The sequence below is a fragment of the Tetrao urogallus genome (assembly GCF_951394365.1).
Source record: "Tetrao urogallus genome assembly, chromosome: 25".
In the NCBI taxonomy this organism is placed as follows: Eukaryota; Metazoa; Chordata; class Aves; order Galliformes; family Phasianidae; genus Tetrao; species Tetrao urogallus.
This window is the reverse complement of record NC_136838.1, coordinates 4287694-4310813: the sequence shown is the minus strand read 5'-3', so window position 1 is coordinate 4310813 and position 23120 is coordinate 4287694. Positions and strand designations below refer to the sequence as shown.

At 55.0% G+C, this 23120-nt stretch overlaps 1 protein-coding gene across 1 annotated transcript in view; it reads right to left on the bottom strand.

The window, feature by feature from the left end:
* Positions 1-1350: 1350 nt before the first annotated feature.
* ELL (elongation factor for RNA polymerase II) overlaps positions 1351-23120 on the bottom strand; it is a gene marked incomplete at both ends in the record, with an annotated part of 31744 nt that continues 9974 nt past the window's right edge. Inside the window, 11 exons of the mRNA XM_079546670.1 lie at positions 1351-1455; positions 2265-2309; positions 2997-3168; positions 4129-4195; positions 5177-5678; positions 8113-8209; positions 10351-10475; positions 13133-13386; positions 15705-15868; positions 16121-16242; positions 19004-19051. Of these exons, the coding sequence (XP_079402796.1) occupies positions 1351-1455; positions 2265-2309; positions 2997-3168; positions 4129-4195; positions 5177-5678; positions 8113-8209; positions 10351-10475; positions 13133-13386; positions 15705-15868; positions 16121-16242; positions 19004-19051 (1701 nt within the window). The remainder of the gene's footprint in view (positions 1456-2264; positions 2310-2996; positions 3169-4128; positions 4196-5176; positions 5679-8112; positions 8210-10350; positions 10476-13132; positions 13387-15704; positions 15869-16120; positions 16243-19003; positions 19052-23120) is intronic.

The following is a 23120-nucleotide window of genomic DNA, read 5'->3' as shown; positions in this document are numbered from 1 at the left end:
GTTGGGGTCGGTTGGGGGTGCTGGGGTCGGCTGGGGGCACTGGGGTCGGTTGGGGGTGCTGCTCCCCCCCCGGGGCACCGCGAGCATCACAAAGCATCCAAGCAGAAGGGAATTTTGTTACCACTGGGTTTCATCCAGCAGCTGGACCCGTTTGGATGTTTAGGAATGGGAGGAGGTGGGAAAATAGAGAAGAGCTGCAGAGGGAAAGCAGAGCTTTCCTCCTTTGCTCCCCCCCGGGGCCGAAGGCGCTGTGGGATGGATGGGGCCGAAAGGAACGGCGGCATTCAAAGGGCACCTTTGTGCTGTTTGGCATCTTCCTGGCGCCCGGGCCGCGCTGCAGCGCTCCCTAAGAGTCCAAATGAAAGAAAGAAAAACGAGAGAAAGAAAAAGCAGGAAAGAAAGAAAGGCTGGGGGAGGAGCCGGGGGGAGGCGCCCCACTGGGAAAGCGCTGCCCCACGGCTCCCACGCTGCAGGTCAGCCCCACAGCGCCTCCACAGCGCCTCAGCACAGGAGGGAAGGCTTGGAAACGCCGGGCCTGAAAGGAGAGAAGGGAGGCACAGTTGTAGATGCAGATGGTCGGGGTTTGGTTGGTTGGTGGCTGTTGGTTTGTTTTGCCTTTTTTTCTTTTTCTTTTTTTTTTTTTTTTTTTTTCCTTTTTTTCTTTTTCTTTTTTTTTTTCTCCTGTTCTTTTCGTTCGTTTTCGTTTGTTTTTTTAAATACAAAAATAGACCACAGTCTCATCGGCGAGTCGTAAAATCGGCCGCCCTGGGTACAAAACTACAAAAGTCAAAGGCGGGCGGCGGGACGCGGCCCAGCAGCGCCATGGCTGGGCTACGGGGGGGGGGGGGGAGGGGGCACACAGAGCCCCGCGGCCGCCTGTCTGTCTGTCTGTCCGTCCGTCCGTCCCCACGCAGCCATGGCAGCACAGAGCAGGGTGGTTCTGGGTGCTGGGAGCGCACAGCTCACAACAGGAACAGTCGCAGGTGCCACGGGGACCCCAGCAGCATCGCAGCTCCTCGCCGTCGGAAGGAGCGGCTGTGACCCAGAGGAAAGCAGAGGGGCGATCGGACTTCATGCCAAACTTTAATCCGTGAAAAACTACTGAATTTTAACCTTTGGGAGCTTCGGTGGCTGCAGGCGATTTATTTCCCTTAAGCGTCTTGAAATAAGCAGAGTTCCATCGGTTGCGTTCCGGCGTTCGGTAGAGGCCAAAAGCAGAGCGGGCCGCGCGCCCCCGTCCGCAATCCCAAAGTCTTCAGCCACGGAGAACTGATGCTCATCTCTGAGTGGAGCCGAGTGGCACCGAAGGGATGGCGGCCCGCTGCAGCCCCGCACGGCGCGTCCCACCGCTCAGAACTGCTGCTGGTCGTACTCTGCTATCAGTTTTTTGATGTGGGCCAGCTTGTTGTGGAGGTATTCGCAGCGGTTCTTCTCCTGGCTGTAGTTGGGATTGGTCTGCAAAGAAAAACCGCCGTGAGGGACGCGAAGCGAGCAGAGCTGCGTCTGCTCACAGCAACCAAGGGCCTGAAGGCAGAGCGGGGCTGGGGAAGCTCAGCCCAAAGCTCTGAGCCCCTCGGGGCTGGCAGGGCTCAGCGCTGCAGGGGCAGACGATGAGGCACAGCCCCAATGTGTGCTGCTGCACCGCCTCTGCCACCTCCACCACCGCTCACAGCAAAGGATCCACGCTGAGTCCAACCAGCTGGCAGGGAGCTCAGTGCCCACCACGCACAGCGGCCCCAGACCTGCAGCACCTCGCTGCCCATCGGCCCCACGTGACACAAACTGCTCTCACTTGTGGGGCAGAGGCACCCATTTCATGTGTCCCCTCCTTCGCTCCGCGCTGCTCACAGCTGGAAGCTCCCCAGCACACAATGCACACTCTGCACACACACTCTGCACACACACACACACACACACACACTGCACACACACACTGCACACACACTGCACACACACTCTGCACACACACACACTGCACACACACACTCTGCACACACACACACACTGCACACACTCTGCACACACACTCTGCACACACACACACTGCACACACACACTCTGCACACACACACTCTGCACACACACAGCCCACAAACCCTCTCTGAACAACGAAGGCAGCACTTCTTGCACAAGCTCGAGCTGCACAAAGATGTGCTGACACGCTTTGGAGGCCGGGTTCTGTGCTTGGCAATTTGCACCTGCACCTTTCAGCCCCTCGGGGCTCCACCCAGAAGCCTCATTGACGGCCAGAAATTGGCACTCACCTTTTTGATTTTCCGATATTCCTGTAGGATTTGATCGTGGATGGTCTGAAAAGGAAAAGGTAACAGATTGATTCCTAAGCTGTCAGCAGCTCTGCCACCCAAAACAGCAGCTGAGCAACACAGGTATCTCTGAGCAACACCTGCTCCCCCCACGTGCTGCCCGCCCCCAGCACTGCCCCACTGCAGCCCCAGCCCCGAAATCCCACGGCACACTGACAGAATCACAGACATTTCCTCTGCAGCTCAGATTCATTTTTGCCCTGAGATACAAAGAACGCTTTGGTGAGGAACTGGAAGATTTCTCAAAGAGCAGAAGGGTGTCGGAGGGAGCATTGAGCACCACAGGCCCTCTGTGAGATCTGCTCACTGCACTCAGTGAGACTTCAGTTACAGGAGCTGAGCAACACCACGTTATTCAGACTGCAGATGGGAGAGAAGCAGCTGACTGTGTGCCCTCCTGCCCTCCCAGCCCCGCTGTGCTCCCATCTGCACACGCTGGGGTTTTCTGGCTGGGTATGGGATGCGCTCAGTGCTTCCAGCAGCTTTTGGCTGCAGTCTCAGGGAGGCCTTTCCCCCGTCAGCAAGCGCTGCGCCGCGCACCCAGCTCCACCATGGAGGAGCACGGAGCTGTTGGAAGAGCAGCCCCAGAGCCGTGCGCCCGTCCTGCAGCCACGTCTCACGGCACAAACTGCAGCAGCCCCAGCTCAGCTCCAAGGGGTTCTTTTGTTCTACCTTGTATTCTTCAGAGCCCTGCAGGAGCTGCTTCAGCTTGGAGTCCAGCTGTGTGAATCGCCGCGTTATCCGCTCTATCCGCGCGTGCAGGTCTCTGTACTCGTTGTATTCTGCATTGAAGTCGTTCTTGTAACTCTGACGCTGCTCCGAAGAGGAAATGGCTGCGTATTTTCTAGGGGGAGAACAATTTTGTTCATCAGTTTCCACGTCCTCCACAGAATCACAGAACTGTAGGGGTTGGAAGGGACCTCCAGAGCTCATCGAGTCCAACCCCCTGCCAAAGCAGTTCCCTACAGCAGGTCGCACAGGTTGGCATCCAGGCAGGTCTTGAACATCTCCAGAGCAGGAGACTCCCCCACCTCCCTGGGCAGCCTGTTCCAGTGCTCCGTCACCCTCACTGCAAAACTCCATCCACAGAGTGCACGCACTGCGGCGCCAACGCAGGGTGACAGGTTGGGAACCAATGTGGTCTCTTGGGATCCGTGCCACAGCAGCACAGGGACAACAGCCAGGGCTGCTGCCCTGAGCTCCGTGCGAAACGAGCCGTTCCTTATCAGGGAGAGGCAGGATGTGGAGGCACTGCCTGGGAGCTGTGGGAGGACGCTCAGATAGCACTGCCACCGCGCTTCAATTCCTGCTGCCCCACAGAACACGGAGTTCTGCATCTGTGCCAGACCTTGGAACAGCAGGAGCACGAAGCTTCCAGTGCTCAGAGGCTCCAAAGGAGCTCAGGAGCCACTCAGCTGTCGCTGCAAAACGCTCTCAGCACGACTGTGTGGCAAACGTGGGACAACAAACCACGCTGAACAGACGGAATGCATCTCCAGCACCTTCTGAAGGCACCCAGTGTGACCTGGATGCAGCTCATGTTTAACAGCTGCACCTTCGAGGTACGCTGAAAAGAGCCAATTAACAGTGGTCCTTTCATGCCTTAATGATGACTTTAAACCTGACCTCCTGCAGCAGATCCTCTGTGACAGAAAAACCCATCAGCACCACAGGGTTTGTGGCTTCTTGCTCTATTTAATCCCATTCTGTGAAGTTTAAGCTACACCTGAGCCCAACACAAATCACTTTCTTTCAGCTCGCACTGTGACCCCAAAGCCGTTCAGTGAGCAATAAAGTGACTCACAATAAATAATCCGGCATGTCCGAAGTTGACGTCGGTACACTGGAGTTATTGCATGTCCCATTTAAACCTGAAAAAGAAACAAAAGACACAAAAGCTTTCTTGTAGGTGTTCTTCAACTTCTGTGCAATTGCACTGTGAATTCCTGAACCTGCCTGCAATGTGCAGATATTGATTTCTAAAGCATTTCTGCTTTTGCCTTCAGTTGAGGAGAAGGTGCTGCCACCAACAGCAGCATCAGCACGAGCAGCAGCTCTGCCTCAGCTCAGTGGGGAAATCCCAGGGCTTGGGGTGCGGGACTGAGGGGCTGGGAAGGAAGGCAGGAAGATGCAGAATGCGAGTGAGGAAGATGGTGGTGGCGAAGGAAGGTTTGCTTTGCCTGTGAGTGCCACCTACTGTCTGCAGACAGGACCCTGAAGGTCCCTGCACTGCCCCAAACAGGGGGAACCCGCCGGAACTGAACAAGAAACGTCATCAAAAGGGAGCCGGAGCTACACTGCCGTGATGGAAAACACTTCTATTGCGTCCCAACAGCAACAGCTGCACTGTTCTGCTGCTGCTCAGGGCAGTGGGGGACAGCAGGGAGGCTTCCAGCCCGGATGAGGCAGCTGCACAGCTCTCTACCAGCCCTCACCACCTCCTGCATTCAATCTGTTGCCTAACTTCTCACGGCAGTTACCCATCAATAGGTGACTGATATGACGACACTGATGATGGTTACCATCACCAAACACAAGTCTGGAATCAAGCAGCGCTGCATTTCCAGCAGGTCTTGATGTCTGCCTTTCATCCCTGTGCACTAATAAAGCTTCTCACTTAGCAAAAGAAACACAACCCGGGCTGAGGTGGGTCAGAGCAGCACCAGAGGCTGAACAGGAAAGAACTGCCAGGCTCTTTGGAGAGGAGCAGCACTGCTGATTTGCAGGCAGGGCCGCTGATGACACCCCATCGACCAGGCAGTGCCTGCACATGAAGGGACACGGCCACCTCGTCCCCCACATGGATGTGGGGCAGAAACAGCAGCCAGCACGGAGGGCAGCTGGGCACATACCTGGCGCATCCTGCGGAACACTAACTAAGTCAGCATTTTTTATTACTTCACAGTCCTGCTTCTCCTCTTTGCACTTCTCTTCGCTTTTCTTCTCCTTCCTCTCTTTCTCTTTGTCTTTGTGCTTTTTGGATTTTTTCTTGCTTTTTACATACGAGCCGCAGTTGTGCTTGCTCGTCTGCGCACAGTCTGTGGGCGCGGGGAGGCTCAGCCTGTCGGCCGGCTCCGCGCCCTCGCAGTCTCTGCCGTTGTGGCTCAGGTCGTTGCTGACGTCGGCCAGCGGGTCGTGGGGCCGGGGCAGCTCCGGGAGGCTGGAGCTGGAGCTCACCGACTCGGGCAGCGCCGGCGGCAGCGCGGCAGAGGGGACGGGGATGGGGACGGGGGCGTCCTTCCCGTTGGCGTTCAGCTTCCCGTTGAAGGTGGGCTGAGCTCGGTGAGCCAGATGTGAGATCCGGGGCTTCTTGTTGGCCAAGGGATCGATGAACTCCAGCGGCTGGGAGCGTTTCTGCGGAGGAAAAAGGAGAAGGAAATCTGAGCGCTGGCGGAGCTCGAGCACCGCGACCGCTAGGGGGGGGTGCGGGGCTGCAGAACAGGGGAGGCTGCAGGAGAACGGGCAGCGGCACCGCGCACAGCCCTGCCGAAGCCCCAGCACCGCGCACAGCCCCACGTGCCCCCCCTCAGGGCTCTGGCTGCGTTCTGTTGCTCTGCTGGCAGCGCAGCCCGCACTGTGCCCCTGTAGCCCTGCCTGGTGTGCACCACAGGAGGACAGCCCTCGGCTCCTTCCTCTTCTCAACGGGCATTTCCCAGAAGAGGCGAGGAAGCAGCAGTTGCTACAGACTCCCAGCCTACAGAGGCAGCATCCGTACGAGGCATAGCAAGCAGGCTGAGTGATCTGCAGGCAGGCTCTGAGTGGCGCTGTGCAGAGCTAAGGGCCAGACCTGGTGATGCTTGCAGGTCCTCCCAGCTCAGGACACCCCGTGGCTCCAGACCAGAACATCCCTCTACCCGCAGAGCAGAGGGAGCACGCAGGTTTCCCCTCACTGCCCAGCACTGCTCAGAGCCCATGGAAAGTCCACCTCTGCGCAGCGGAAAGCAAGGGATGGTTTGGGCTATTTCTTTTGGCTATTTCATTGCTTTCTTTGCTGTCTCAGGCAGGGCTGTTTGCACATGGAAACTCTGCTCCATCCCAGCAGCACGGCTGGACATGCAGCTGCACTGCACCAGAGCCATCAATTCGCTTCTTTTCCCCCCAGTTACAATTTCTCCTTGCCAGCTGCAGGGTCACAGTGACAGCACTCAGTGACAGATCCTGCTGCTGCCCATCAGGATGACTGTGCTGCAGGAGCTGCAGGAGCTGCAGGGGTGGCAGCAGCAGTCGGACTGGCTCAGCAGCATCACTGCCTGCCCTGCAGCCCTGCCTCCAGCACCGTTCCAGCAGCCATTACCTCCCAGAGGAGGAACCATCCCCACTGCCCACAGCTCCCTGAGCAGCAGACAGACCCAACAGCAGCCACCCTCCCCTTACCTTACCCTACAGCCAACAAAGCTACCCAATCCCACTCCTCTGCCGACTGGGACCAGCAGGAGAGCATCCCTTCTCTAAAAGGAAGCTTCAGCTGTCTAACACCCAGCATCAAAAAGTGACAGCTGTGGTCTGCTGCCCAATGGGCACCGCTGGGAGCACCACTAACCTGTGTTCAGTTGCCCCTCCTTCATTAAGAATCCTGGACACAAACCAGCCAACCACCCACAGTTCAACCAAGAACTGAAGAATTCCCCCCAACACCTTTGTGTCTTTCAAAACACACAAAGTCAGAAGGAAGGTGATGTTTCCAATCAGCTTAGAACAAAGCACAAAGCCCACCTGCTAAGAGAGCATCATCCTTCCCAAGCCAGCTTGAAGGGGACCATTCCTTGCTCACCAGGAACGTGCCCGCAGCAGAACAAAGTGCATTTGGAATTGAGCACTTGGCAAACAAGTTGCGTGGTTCTTGTTCTCAATGGAGAACTGCTTACCTCTCACTGCCAGAAAGCACATAATTTCCTTACCTGCTAATATTCCCTGCCACTAATCCCCGGTGCGTCTGTCCAGACAAGTAAGCATTACACATTCCATTGGCAGGAGGAGAATAAATACTCAACTTGTCTGGGCTGACCCACAGCAGAGAAGGGAAGGCAGCATTTTGCAGCGTGAGGGCAATTAGCTTGCAAAGGTCAAGGTTTTTAATAACTCAGCTGTGTTTGGGAGCTGCTTATTACTGCTGCGTTCCAGTCAATTATTAGTAATGAGTAAAACACAAGCTCACATTCTCCCTGGAATTCCAAGAGGGATGGAGGCACTTCTAAAAAATCCAGCCCTTAAACTAAAGCTGAGAGCACACCATCAGAGACCTGCAGCCAGGGGAGAAGCAGATGCTGAGGAACCCAGGATTAGACTCCAACTTAAGGGAAAAACCCTGCAAGCAGTGACTGAGCAGCCCATGGGTGGAGGTGTGCAGGAGTTACAAGCTCAGGCCCTGCAGCAGTGCCCACTGCTGGCTGTGCTGGGTGCTGGTGGCTGTGCTGGGTGCTGGTGGCTGTGCTGGGTGCTGGGTGGCTGTGCTGGGTGCTGGGTGGCTGTGCTGGGTGCTGGTGGCTGTGCTGGGGGGCTGTGCTGGGTGCTGGGTGGCTGTGCTGGGTGCTGGTGGCTGTGCTGGGTGCTGGTGGCTGTGCTGGGTGCTGGGTGGCTGTGCTGGGTGGCTGGGCTGGGTGCTGGGTGGCTGGGCTGGGTGCTGGGTGGCTGGGCTGGGTGCTGGGTGGCTGGGCTGGGTGCTGGGTGGCTGGGCTGGGGGGCTGTGCTGGGTGCTGGGTGGCTGTGCTGGGTGCTGGTGGCTGTGCTGGGTGCTGGGTGGCTGTGCTGGGTGCTGGTGGCTGTGCTGGGTGCTGGTGGCTGTGCCTACCTGAGGAGGAGAGCCGGAGCTGGCGGTGTCTTTCGGAGGACTCAGGGAAGGTGCTTCTCCTTGAAACCCACTGCTGTTCTGGGGCTGGCAGAGTTTCCTGAAAAACAGAATTCAGGCTCAGACGCTGTGCGACACGGCAGAGGGCAGCACTCGGATCTGCCTGCAGAGCACAGTGCCCTCGCACGGCTCTGACTGCTGGGGGTGCCCTGACAGCAGCTCCTTTGGGCTCCTGGGTCTTTAAAATGCATTCAAGCCTGCCCTGCTCAAACCTGAACCTCCAGGTGCCTGCAGCCACAGAACGGCCCAGGTTGGAAGGGACCTCAAGGATCACGAAGCTCCAACCCCCCTATTTCACAGCAGCCCAGGCTGCCCAGGGCCCCATCCAACCTGGCCTCAAACACCTCCAGGGATGGACGGGGCATCCACAGCCTCTCTGGGCAGCTGTTCCAGCACCTCACCACCCTCTTCATAAAGAACTTCCCCCCGATATCCAACCTCAATCTTCCCTCCTTCATCTTAAAACCATCTCCCCTCGTCCTGCTGTTATCTATCCTTCCAGAGCAGCCCTGCACTGCTCTGCCCAATCTTATTTAGAACCATCTCAAAAGGCACAAATCAACCTAGAAAAGCACTGGCAGACTGAAGACAGGATGGGGAGCAGCGCAATTCCACGCCCTGCACAGCATGGCAGCTCTTTGGATGCCTCCCGACCAGATGGAGAAATCCCATCATCTCCCAACACGTTAATTAGGGATTTCCAAGGAGCAAATGAAAGGCAGCTCTGCTCTGACAGCGGCAGAGCACCTCTCTGCACTGGTGAAAGGGTGGAAAAACGACGTCAGGAGGAGCTGGGTGCAGCTCTCCCCATTCTCAATGTGTCCATTACCAGCAGAGCTGGATGCACAGCTCCCTTCTGCCCATGTTTTCCTCCTGCCCGCAGCCCGACGTTTTTTTTCCACTCTGCAGCCTCACTACCTGTGCAGGGCTTTGTTTGCACAGTGCAATGCATCCTTCCCAAGCTCTATTTTTAGGCCCTCGCATAACAGAATGCCACAGTTCCAGACAAAAGCAGCAAATACTGCCTTCTACAGGGAGAAATTACCTTTGCTGAAAGCCACGCAGACTGCATGGCAGCTGAGTTTTCCCATTTTATTATAACTCAACATGGACACCATTTGCATCAGTTTGGTTTCTCTTTAGCATGCTGAAGCACCTGGAGCGCAAGACGGTGTGACAAAGTCTCACCTCCAAGCCAGCTGTGCTTTCAAAGCATGGAAACCACTCAAACAGTGCATGCTCTGCTTAATTTATTGCACTTCGGGTCGAAGTTCTGCCTCAGCAACAACTCAGGTGCAGCATCTCTCTGCGTGACAAAAGGTAGGTGGGATAAACACATCAAAAACCCAGGGAGCACACAGGGAAACACAGAGTTGTGCTGGGATCTGGGAGCTGCAGACCCATCCCTGCTGCCTGCCAGCTTCTGGACTGGGAGGCTTCACCTGAGGACAAAGCCTTTAGCAAGTGATGGGACAACGCCATCACCTGCATCACCATCAGGGGCTGGATTCAGGCAGCTCTTGGTCAGCACAGAGCACAGCTGATGGGCAGAAGGACAACCAGCCGTGTTGTAGGGATGCTACAGAAGTGCTTTGGTGCTTCTGCAGCCACATCTGTGCACGGCTCACTGCAGCCACGTCTCACATGGGATGCTAAAAGAATTTCCAACACAGGAAAACGGAGGGAGAAAAACACAGCAAAGCACCCGAAGAACAATGCAGAAATTAAGCAGCACTTCTCCAAACAAAGAGCTCAGGGCTGCCGCAGGAGCAGAGCGCGGGGACGCAGAGCTCTGCTGGTTCTCTGCAGCCCTGAGCAAACACAGCACAGGAAGTCCTGTACCAGGAGATATGGAAAAAAAGAAAGGGGAGTTTCAATGGAGCTGCCCTGGACACGCTGGCCTCACTCCAGCGTTTTAAGCCACCATGAAGCCCTAACAGCAGCAGCTCTTTACCCCATCCAGGTAAGCTCTGAGTTTCAATCACGGCAGCAGGCAGCCTTGGATCTGAAGACTGTGCCCACTTCTGCTATTCTCAAGCTTAACCAGCTTCATCTGGAGAACAGATTTACTTAACATTAAATGTCAACTGCTCACAGCTCTACTGAGTCTCTCCAGTTTATAGCTACCAACCTGGCCCAGCGTTTTCAAGCTGCAGATATCACAGAAGAGGGAATAATTACCGGACAAGAATCCTCTTCAGCAGCTGCTGGTCTCCTTCAGAATAGCCAGGCCAGTCCTTCTGCACCTCTTTGTAGACACAGTCTTTCAGTGTGAAAGTGCTGTCCTTGGCACTCAGATTTGCCACCTGCAACAAAAAGTAATTGGCATAAAACTGTTAGAATTTCAATCTCTCACTTGCTGGAGCAAAAGAGATGCAAAAGACGCAGGCAAAGCTCTCAGCACTCAGCGGTTGGAAGGGGCATCAGAACAAGGAGATACCATAAAAACCACTCCCAAATTTTGTAGATTCACTCTGCTTTTCCTTTGCCTTATCAGTGTGATGGAACGGACTGAGGAACAAGTTGGACCTAAGCAGATTATTCAGCCTGGATGGGCTGGAACAGTTCAGCATCAGTTGGCAGCAGTCCTTGGAAGCCAACCCAGCAGGAAGAGGCAGCTCGCAGCAGCTGAACCAGCGCAGGGTGAGGAGAGGAAGGCTGCAGGAGGGAACCCCTCACCGCCACGCCAGCCCAGCAGCAGACAGAGCTCCTTCTGGAGGGGCAGCACAGAGAATCCCCTGCAGGTGGGATGCAGCAGGGAGATCACACTGCAGGTCGGGTCCCTCTATGGAGGAGAACTTTCCTGAGGACTGCTTTAGGGAGAGAACAGCAAAGCCTGTGATCCCCAGCTTGTAACGTGGGGCTTTACGTAAATCATCGTGCTCGAATCCCGTGCTGCAACTTCAGAGCACTTGAAGAGCACGAGCAGCTCTGTGACACTTGATCCAAGCCCATTGTGTTTCCCTTCCCCGCAGAACTGCATGGTGCCTACGTGGATAGGAAGCAGCGCTGGAACTGGCAGCATTGTGTTAGAATGGAAACAGCTTGCTGCGAGTTATCCCACTTTCATCAGTCTTTCCACAGCGTGACTGAAAATTTAACCTCTTGCTGCTGTCTGAAAACACGACGACAGCACAAACCAAGGACTGAACACGCACTGATGCTGCTCTGTGTGAGCCAACCCTCTGTGGGAGGCTGCAGAGCACTGAGACCAGAAAGAGAGCAAAGCCCTCCACGGATGTAGAAAGGGACCCTGAGCCCAACGGTGGTCGGATCAGATCATCTCAGAGGCCTTCCCTTCCCGAGGCCAAGGGCTCTGTGGCTCTGCCATAGAGCAGAGGGCAGCAGCCCACCTCCCAGCCTGCAGCCCAGCACTGCGAGCTGCTCTCATTCACTGCTGCAGGACTGCTGCTCTCCGGCTGCACTCAGTGGCGGCGCCTGGGAGTTTGTTACCTGCACAGCGATGAAATAACCTCAGAAAAGCAGGTGAGGGAGTGGGAAGTTTTAATTAAAAAGATGCTGCTAATCTCGCTTTTTGGCCTTCGGGAAGATTCTGACCTGGTATTAAAAGCAAAAAGCTGGAAAACCAAATAGAGCCAAGCGCTCCTGATAAGTGAAAAATAAAAAGCGCAGCTCTGGCTTCACATGGCCAGCACTGCTTTCCCCTTCAGTTGTCAGCTTTCCAACATCCTAAGCCAACAGGCGAGAAGGCTGGAACCGTGCTTTGCATTGAGAGAGCCCAGCAAACAAGTCCTGCACAGAAAGCAAAGGCGGGCTGTGCTTGCAGGGCTGTTCTGCAGCGGATGCAGCTCTGTGCTGCTCTGCACACAGCCGGAGCTGCTGCCTCCCATTCTGCTGCGCCGGGCTCTGCAAGCTCCACCCCACGCCTCTCAAAAATAGAAACCTTGCAAAATGAGGCAAAAAGGCCATCAGGAGGAACACAGAGTCCTGCAATGATGGGAGAGCACAAAAGCCCACACCTAGATGCAGTCAGACACGTTGCCAAGGTGCAGCTTGTCATTCCTTGTATTTTAGCTAGTCGGTGCCACTGGTGGCCCTGGCAGTGCTGGGAGGAGGAGAGCCTACAGGCAATGTGCTGCAGCAAAGCCAGCACTGAGCTCTACTGGGGCGACCTGCAGCCACAGCCAGGCTCATCACCACCTGCTGGGGGCTGCTGAGCATCACCAGGAGATGAGCACCAAAGACAGTGCTGTTAAATGTGCTCCCAGCACTTGGCAGGCTGTGCAAAAGCATTGTAGAGCTGCTGGAAAATGAAGGGCCGTGGGATTAAAACGTAGGGAGGGAGTGAGCTGTGGCAGCAGGAGCGACTCCCAGCGACCTGCTCTGTGCCCTGGGCAAACCAACCCCTCGTCGGCTGTGCATCTCAGCTATGGAAAGGAGTGAAATGAAAACAATCCGACACAGAAGAGGGCAGCTGCAGCATTTAGATAATAGCTGTGGTGTGTCTGGTACCGCCAGAGCAAGAAAGGTGTTTACTGCAATTCCTAAAATGGCACCTTCACCATGACTCAAAGCGCTGAGGACTGATTCAGTCAGGAGACGGCTTTGCCACTTGGCATACAAATAATATGGTTAGCAAGAAGCTGCACGATCTGCACACCTAACCAGGGGCAGTGCTGAGCAGGAAAAGCACGGAGCAGCACAAAGCTCAGCACGGAGGGACACGTCCTTCCTTCACATGGAAAACGCCTCACACCGCCGTGTGGCTGTGTTAATAAAGACCAGTGGAGCAGATTTATAGGTTACAACAATTCCCATCACACTGAGAGCCTCTGTCAGGAACTCCCCCCGCTGCCAACCTGCGTACCCCCTTAACCCCCTTAAGCAACTGAGCTGCTGAGCCGAGGTCGCACAGCACGCGTTCGCACCCAAGCAGAATTCAGTGCCGTCCTGAGGAGACGTTTCTCTTTACCTAAGGAGGCGCCTCCATCTGAGTACAAACCTGCTGCAGAAGGTTGTCCAGCAAATCCTTGTCCTGCTGAGAAAGTCCATCCTTCTGCAATCTGAGAATAAGTTCAGGTTTCTTATAAGGCTTTAGTGCCAGTAAGTGCACAACCCTATCTTTGAAGGGCCTCTGAGAAATGGCGCTATTGCCTCTCTTTATTGCACTGGCAAGGTTGACTGGCGTTGGGCGCTTCCTGGAGGGAACAGCATCGGAAGCTCCTGGTGCAGGCTTACGCACCTGAACCTTTTTGCCTAAAATGAGACGAGAACAGTGAACTGCAGCAGTCACCTCGCAAAGGCCAGTGGTTTGTCAACGCGAACATGGAGTTCATCACACGCTCTGAAGTTCCCCCAGGTGACACCGAGGACACGCAGCCCCTCAGCTCAGCTCCACCAGCGGCGCCCTGTGAGCCGCACAAACTCGCAGCCAGCAGCAGCACCAGGCTCCAGAGACTGGAGTGCTCCTGGCCACGAGCTCACATAAAGCTCCCTTTGTCTGCCAGCTCTGCGTTTATCCCGACTGTGAGTACCCCCGTGGTTAATCCCACTGCTTTTCCCTCCCCAGGAGGAGGAAAGTTTGGCATTATTATGTAGAGGAGTCGAAATGAGGAGTGGAAGGAGCAGAGCCGGTCAGCGCGGCTCCCTGCTGCTGAGCTCAGCAGAAGCGCGGCTCCAGCAGATGTTTCTGCTTTAGAACAATAGGAACTTTATGGGGCCAGGTCCACCTCCTCTCTGCCGCACGGCCACGTGAATGGGGTCTAACGCTGACACATTTCCCTATTCATTAGTGCTGACTGTTCCCATAGAAGAACTCTGCTACTCGGCAGCTCTGCCTCCGGCCGCGATTCGCAGCAGCCCAGCTCAGCTCCATCCCAGATGCAGCTCTTGCTTTCTTACAGCATGACACAAGAATTCATTTTTCCCATTCCTATTGAAAAACCAACTTGAACTGGAATCCTCGCAGGTCCCACAGCACTGACCAGAGCACGGAACTCAGAGAATGCCCCTGCTGTGAACACAGAACGGGTCACAGGGCCAGGCTCCCGCCACCAACGGCAGAGAGAGCAAATCAAAACACATGCAAGGGTTCCAAGGTCACAAAAGTGGGGATGCAGAAACAGCACTTTGGTTCAGGAAAGTGACCTTCCTTGGGACAAACAACGTCCAGCATTTATCACAGCGAGCTGGGAGCTTTATCTCCACGTGGCAACGCTGCGCTGCTAGGAAGCAAAGCTTTCAACTGAGTCATCTGGAGGTGCTGGTGACTGTCTGCACTGTTTGTTTTACTGACATGCAGATTGCATAACCGAGTCCCCATTTCCTGGCTCGCTGTTACGCTGATGCAGAGAAGTCCAACCCAGCGGCAGTGGGGCTGTGCAGGAGGAGGGGGAAGCTCTGCTCCCACGTCAAACATCCCAGCGCAGCGGTCAGCAGGGCCTTGCCGCCAGCTGTGGGCTATGGGAACATTTACAAGCCTTCTACAGCTCCCCTCACTGCCAGGTTGTGAACAGCAAAAACATATTGTGACATCTCCACTTGGGGCTGCCGCCAGCACGGGCAGCAATGGGGGGAGAAGAAACTGAGGCCAGAGCATTGCGTCACGTACAGCATCGCGTGTGGATGGATGTGACTGCAGTGCACACAGATGCACTCAGTGCATACAGGCACAGCCCCCTACAGACGCTGCCTACACGCACCAACATCACTTCGCACCCACGCTGCCCTCCTGCTCTCCCTTCCTGCTCTCCCTGTTGCCCTGTTTTGATGTTTCAGGTAAACTGCCCCGCTTTCCAGCTGTCATTTTTTAAGGCAAGTTGGGCTGCATCCCTCTGGGAAGCAATCTGCTCTGAGAATCTTCTGAGCCCGTCTTCAGTCACTTACTGTAACGTCCTCAGATATAAGCTAAACAAAACAGTCCTCTCGTCTACAGGAAATCAATGCATTTCCTTCCTGATTACTATCTGATTTCTCAGTTTTGAGCACTTGGTGGATAAAACAATGAGTCAGGGTCAGCTCTGCTTGCTGCAACGCACCACTCTCAGCACAGACATCCCCTGCAGAGGGGCAGGCTGCAGACCCCGTGGGCCTGGAGGAGCTGGGCTCTGCTCACAGCTGACCACACAGACCTGACTTTGTGGCCAGGCTGAGACTAAGCAGGGAGCAGTTCCCATCAGTCTCCGCAGGCTCCTTCTGGAGCTCACTGATAACTCACCACACTTTAATTCCCTCTGTAGAGATTTCTCCCTTTGCTGGCACCATAAGGTGGTTCCTCCGAGGCTGCAGCCAGCAGCTCTAATTGGGCCTCCTGGCTGACGACCACGACAGCATCAGTGTGCTGCATCACTGCTTGGTGACAGAGCCACACCGGGGTGACCGCAGAGCCAGAGGTTCGAGCGGAGATGGAAACCATCAAGAAGTCACAGTGCAAGGAGGCCAACACTGCCATTCACCAGACACGCCAACGACACCACCAGGCGTTGGTGGAAGACATTCACCCTCGGTCACTGGCAGCAAAACGAACAGGAGCACAACCTCAGCAAGGACAGCCCCCACATCGAGGTGCTGCTTACCTACATATCTGCCCCCAGGCTTAATGACGATGGCACTCCGGCTGCGCGTCTCCTCCTCCGCCTGCGCCATGCTCTGCCGCGCCTTCTGGTACGAGTCGTCCGTGGCACACACAGTGATCTTGTCCTGTATGCTCCCCAGGCAATCCAGGTGGATGTTGCCGTTGCTGCAAAAGAAAAGCAGTGCAGAGGATGCTCCCAGGGCTGCAGACAGCCGACGCTGTGCTAAGGAACAACAGGGGGGTGCAGAGAGATAAGCCTGACTCTTCTGCTTACCCAAATGCGCACGCAAACAGATTGCAAGGTCTCCAACCTCAAAAAACACTCTATGTTTTGTTCAAGTTTGTTAAGGAAACAATTCTACAAAATACAAGCTAAGAAACGGCTGGGTTGCTTTTAGCTTTTGGTGCATCACTCACCTGGACACATACTGCTGGATGCAGTCAAAGCTGCCCTGGGGGCTGTCCTTGCCAATGTTGGAAAGATAGAAGGTGAAAGTCCGCACCTCGGTCGGGCGGTCCGGCCTGGGAATTGCGATGTGCTGTGAGGACGGAGAAAAACTGGGCTCAACCCACTGCCACAAAAGCCCATTTTTTTGGCAATGAGTGTGCTCTGAGCCGTTCTGGGATCCAACCCAAGGAAAGCAGGTGGAGTACTGCGCAGGAGATTGCAAAGTGCAGGCTGGGGAGAAGCTGCAAGCAGGATTCAAGTCACGGTGCAGCAGTGAGAGGGTAGGAGAGGAGGCAGGGATGGAGAGGTGAGTTGGAAAGCAGAACAGAGGTAGGAACTGGCAGCTCACTGCCCTCCAAAGCAGAGCCCACAGTCATCTTTTTCTAGGAATCTGACCCAATTCTATCAATTCAGGCTTAAAACAGACTTGCAATCCCTGTTTATGTTCAATTTAAAACACTGGAGACCTGTCTCTTTAGACTTAGTGATCCAGCACTAAGCACAGCACAGGCTGGAGCACCAGGCAGCACCGGTGCTGCCTCTTTTTTGAGGGATTATAATTCCATACTGAGATTTCACGGCTCGCAGTGCTGTGTGACGTGGCTGCTAAATTAAATATTTAATCAAGCATCAACTGTGCTCGGCAGCACCTGCACGGCGCTCCTCCCATGGCTCTGCTCTGCAAACTGAGGCCTCAAATACAGATCCACAAAGGGGAGATCCGCTCCCCTCTGGTGCTGCAGTGCAAAATGCAGACTGATCTGTATTTATGTGTGCTCAGAGAGCAGGGATGGACCCGGTGAGCTGCTGAGTGCTGTGAGCACCCAGCCCCTACCTGCCCCACAGCACCAAGCCCTGACTACAGCGGGGGCAACAAACCCTTCTACCCCCAGCAGGCAGCTGGGAGCACACACAGCTCCGGGTGCTCTGCATGCTGAGCCCACGGCCAAGAGGAGCAAATGGGGCTGCATGTTTGCAAAGCAAAGCCTGAAGGACGCGTGCAAACTGTGGCACTGCTGCAGGAACGGCTGCTGCTGCCCTGCTGGTGCTTCTGCAGATCTGCGAGAGCTGCCTGGGCACAGAGATGTGCAGCGTATGCAAAGCGGCCGTTATCGAGGAATTATTTTTAGCTGGAGCAAAGGGTTTCTCGAGCCACCACAGCAGCACGGTGACGGCGTGCAGGGAGCCCTAATTTTGGTGCAGTCGTACAGCAGTAACCATGGGCGCTTAAAAATAGCTCGGCACAGATGTGACTCGCGTTTCTTCTTTCAAGTAATATTCATCTGTGTACAGCTCATTCTGAATGGCAATTTCACCTTCCTCTATTTATACCAACACGAGTTCATCCCAAGAAAGAAGGGAAACGTCACATTTTCCGCTCACGTCGGGCTGAGCCGTGCCCAGCAGCCTGCAGGAGCACCTGCGTCACCGGAGGCTTTCTGTGCCCCCTCCTCTGCTTCCCCCCACGTAAGCACCTGCAGATCTGACCAACCTCATCCCTCATTCTCTATGGGCTTTTACCAAAACAGAAACACCTTCAGCCCTCCTCACCGAGCTGCCTGCCCTCCCTGGATCCTTTTTGCAGCCCTCTTCTGGGTGCGCTCCCGCAGCCTGTGTCTGTGCCATGCTGAGGACTCCCCTCCTGGGCACACACCTGGAGGGGCAGAGCCCTCCCCAGCCTGCACAAGGTACGGTTGGGTCTTCCACAAATGGAAACGTTTTAATGCAATCAGCTGCATTTGAGAACTTGAGATCGTATTCTATCAATGCTGTTATCTTCCTAGTCCATAGGTGGGAAGCACCTCGAGCCCCACTGCCAGCCCCATAAGCAGGGCACAGTCCTGATGCAGGCAGGCACTCTGCTAAGAGCCAGATGGTGACACAGCTGCCAGCTCCCCATCAGCACTATAAAAATCATAACGTGGGGACAAAGGGCCTTTCTGACAGCCCCAAGTGAAGCGCAGAGCTGAGCTCTACTTTTGGCCTCGCTGTGACAATTAATTCACCTGCTGACGAGGAGCTGGGGCAGTAGCAGGGTGCTGCTCTGTGAGCAGGGGGCTTAGGGACTCCATCCCCATTTTTTTGGTGCTGTTTTCACTCACCCCCCCCTCTGGACGCCCCATTCCCAGCACTGCCCAGCTTCACGGCACGCTTCCCATCCCAGCAGTGGGGCTGTGCCAGCTGCTCTCACTGATTTCACCACAATGCTGCCTTCGAGGAAGATGAAGGAAAGAGGAGGATGGGCAGAGCTCAGGCAGCTGTGCAGGAAGAGGCAGACACAGACCTGAGCTGCCTGCTCCCCCAATGGCACACAGGTTGGTCACTCACCTGCAGCTCTCCCACACCGTGTTCTGCTGGAGCCCCACCTGGCTGACACACGAGCAAGGAGGGACCGCCTGACTTCAGTGTCTGCGTAGCTCAAGCACATCTGAAACTTCCACTGGGCCACCATAAAAGCACCTCTGATTCACAGCTGCCTTCACGTTCTGAAAACAAACCTTACATTCCCTCTCCTTACGTTGAGCACCTGAAGTTAACACATGCTTTTCTGTATCTAAAAAGTAGATAAATCACTTTTTCAAACCACAGGATGGCCCAGGTTGGAAGGCACCTGGGAGTCCGTCCAGCCCCGGCCCTGCTGCAAGCTTATAGAGCTCCCGCACAGTAAGCAGCATTGGCTCTGTCCTGGAGCAGCTCTGAGCTGCACAGCCTCCACCTAAAGAACTCAGAGTGTGTGCAGGAGCAGGACGGAGTTGGACAGACAGAGTGGGACAGACAGACAAAGATTGCTCACATCACTGCAAAAGCAAAACCGGTGCGCGCTTCCCCAGGCGGCCCCTGGGCTGACTTACCCCTTGGCTTCCTTGAAACTGGATTACCGGTTTTGAAGTCACAGTATCCTACAAAAACAAATAAAAGAAGAATTAGAGAAGCACAGGGCTCAGACAGCCGCTGTCGAACAAGTCAGCTGGATTTTCCACCTATGTTTTTCTTTTTTTTTTAAAGAACAAGGCTCAGAAATACAGAGAGAAAATGCAGGAGCAGCAGGAGCAGAGAAAGGATGAGAGCACGATGCCATCAGCTCCAAGCACTGCTCTCAGCCACTGACCTCCAGAGAAAGGGATGCTGAGACACAGCTCCCTCCGTGCAGAGCAGAGCGCTGCCTGTCCTCAGTGCTTATGCAAGTTTTGAGTTAAACAGGGAGTATTTGAGGGGAAAATTTATGGCAGCTCAGAGAGTGCACAAAGTGAACTTCTTCCAGCAGAATGCTGGCAATTGGATGGGGAGGCAAACGGAGGCTCTGCTGCTCTGCCCAGCAGCCTGCCTGCTCCTCCCAGCTGCAGCCCCTCTGCTGCTCCAAGCTCAGGCAGGCGCAGCTCCTCGGTCCTCCTGCAGCACAGACTGTGCACGAATCAATGCACCATAGGAAATCTGGGTGCCAAAAAGCCTGAAAAATGATCTTGTAGAGCTAATTACAGATCGGGGAAGGCCTGCAATTAATTCTGGAGGATTACTTAAGTGGAATAGAAACACGGAGCGCGGACGTAAAAGAACGTGGCACTGAGAGCAACCACACACTGTTCCATGATCAGCTCTAGTTACAGAATTTACACATTCCCTAATCTTTGTATGGGCTCAGTTAAAGAAAAAGAAAATAAATGAGCGTTCCTGCAAGTTAAGGAGCAAACTTCAGCTCTGCTTTACTGCTGTAACTCCCGGAGCACTGCTTGCCACTTCCTAGAATGAGTCTAAGAAAAAAACCTCCATCTTCCTCCCACCTTCCCATAAGGGAAACATGCACCCCTGTGCCCTCCTTCCTGCAGCTGCCTCCCCACTGCTCCACTCAGGAGCAGCACTCAGGACACCCAACTGCTGCACGTGGCTGCACTGATGCTGCCCCAGCCCAGCACAGCTTGGTGGTACCAATGCAGACAGCAGCAGGAAGCACAGAACCTGCTGCACTGCAGTCAGTCCTGCAATGTGCTGCACAGCCTCCTGCCTGCTCACAGCCCGCAATGGAGCTCACGGAGCCCTTGGCCGCACTCTGCACTGCACAATGCACTGCTGTGCTCCTGCTGCATCGCTGGGGCACGGCACTGCAGTGAGGCTGCAAACACAGCCCAGCATGCAGTGCTGCTCCTGAAGGCATGAGGTTTTAAACCCAAAAAGGAGCACCTGGCCCCAAAGGCCCAGCACACTGCTCTCAAGCTGGCACAAGCTGACATGTGCAGAGAGGCACGGCTCCAGGCACGGGATGCACGTGGCACTGCAGTCCTGGGGCCAAGCAGGCAGCTGGGCACCTCCCATTTCTTCAGGGAAACACAGACGATTAAAGAATACTCTGTTTCGAGAAGTTCTGTTCTGCACTTACTGGAATTTGTACTGGAGGCAGCAATGCACGGGAAGTGTTGGCCTATACTTAGTACCAGTGCGTTTGTCCATTTCCTCCGATGTCAGGGAGCAAACAGAGCAAACGAGAGCTCACCTCTGTTTATTTTGGAACAAGGGAACGGTTTTCAGAACACGAAGCTTCATGCAAACATTTCAAGTTAGTACCAGGAAGACCAATAAACAGAGCAGCCACGGAGCCCAGCTGGGCGCAGAGGGAAGCAGGGGCACAGCGCCCACCCGAGGGGTGCTGAGCAAACCAAGCCGTGCTGAGGTGTGCAGAGCACTCACTCCTTTCTGTTCTACACGTTTGTTTTTGTTGTTTTGAATGCTCTGAGAAGTGCCACCAAAACCAAAGCAAGCAGAGGCAGCTCCTGGTGCACACCGAGACCAGGGGAGCATTAGGAGCAGCCAGAAATACCGACCCCGGTGGAAATAAACCCCTCTGAACACACCACAGAGACAAAGAGCTTCTCCCAGGACATTCCACTTCCTCAAGGCTTGCATTTACCTCCTACCAGAGAAAAGCCTCCTGAATATTCCCTCTTTACATCACATCTATCACTCACAGAACCACGCTGTCTCCCTGCGGTTCAATCCCAGCTGCAAGGAGTCTGCTGAGATGTGAGAGTAACAAACTCCCACCGCCGGGCTGCTCTTTGTAAACCTAAACTACAAAGCCTCCCAGACCTTTTTACAGACTGGATTTGCTGCTCAAATGCAAGGAACGCCTCGGGAATCCGGTGGCAATGGGACTCCATCCCACAGAAATGAAGGAACCCCGTGCCTGGGCGCTCAGGGCTCCAGCTCCCTTGGATGCGCGTCCCCACCTGGAGACACACGCATTACAAACCACGTTTCTCCTAAAGTCACAAACAGGTGCAGACCACAAAGCACCTCCAGACAGCAGCACAATGCGGTGCAATTGGTAACAAGGTGATGAAGATCTTTGATGTCAGCCAAAGCTCCAGGCCGGACGCCTCCACGTCCCCATGGCCGGGCTGCAGAGCGCCGCTGCCTTCCTCGCCTGTGGTTGAGCGATGCTGCGCAACGCCGGCGTCACTTCCTCAGTGGTTTGAACTTTTTGGGTTCAAAAGGTTCAGAAGCCACGAATGCTCCTATAAGACAGACAGCATGTTGTGTGCAGAGCCACTGCACAAAGCCTGGGAGGAGTGGAGAGCACAGAGGGATCTCAGTGCTTCCATGCCGTGCGGCACCAAAACCAGCTCTGCACCAGGGTCTGATGAGAGAGGGCTGTGATTACATCACACATCTGTAGCCAAATGGAATCGTTTCGTGCCCGTGATGTAAAGCAGGAACTCAGCCCTACATGCACAACAGCCTGTATCAGCACAGCAGAACGCAATTAAACTGCTGTCACTGAGATGTCAGCCCGCAGGCACAGAGCAGAGCTGGCCATGGGCGGCTCTCACGCACACTGGGACGGCTCTGCTTCCTCAGCCCAGAGCTCACCGGGCTCACAAAGCAGCGTGGGACCCATCCAGAGCAGCTTGGGACCCAAAGCCCAACAGCTGAGCGTTGCTCCCCGAGGCAATGCCCCACAGCACTGCCCCACAGCACTGCGTGGCTGCCAGACCCCGTGGCGAACACCAGAAGGGAATCCCAGCTCCCTGCACGCACAGCTCCGTGGGGCGCAGCACACGGCTGCACTGCAGTGCTCTGCCATCCAGAAGAAGAGCTACGTGTCTGTGCCATTTAGGCAGTTTTCTTTCAGAAAGAAATTAAAGAGGCCCAATTCCTTTGAGAAGTAATTAGAAGCATTTTTGCCTGATTTTTGCCTGCAGCTCGCTCTGCTTGCCGGCAGCAGAACCCCCCATTTCTGCAGTGCTGTGAGCAGTTTCCATGCAAACACCCAGGCATGGTCTGCACGCTGCATGGCTGCAGCAACCAAAGGCCTCCCCCAGCGAGTGCTCCAGCTCAGCAAGCAGCTGCACGGAACAAAGGCAGGGAGGCACAGAAAAGCGCCCTCCAGTAACTCCTAAATGGACAATTGGGATGCAATGGGCCGTCCCCAGAAAAAATGCAAGCTTTGTGTTTCCAGACAAATGAGCTGGGCCATGCAGAGAACCTCAAAAAGGTTCTTCATCGGGTTCGAGCAGGAAAGCAGCACCTATCTGCACCAAAAGGGAATACACGCTGTGAGCAATGGGCCACGATGGGACGCTGAGCTCCTGACTCACCCCTGGGCTCCAGATAGAGCTGCCCTGGTGGGACACACATCCCAGCAGCACTGCTCCTCCCCTGCTGTCTCCTCACTGCTCTCCCAGGCGCTCGGGGAGAGCTGCTCGTTAGGGCTGACGAGAGGCAACCATCAAAAGCGCCGAGGATCATTATCAGCACTGCAATCATTACAACCTCCCACCAATTTCACTGCTAACGAGATGGGGCACCCAGCGTCGCTGTGCTGCCAGGAGGCGGACGGCCAACTCCCACCTCTCCAGAGGCGCACAGATCAGAGGGGAAAAGAGCATTTGCATCCCCATGCAGTTTTCCACACAGAGCACAGCTGATGGCAGCAGGGTGGTAATCAAACAGCTATCCTCAACTGAACGTACAGCT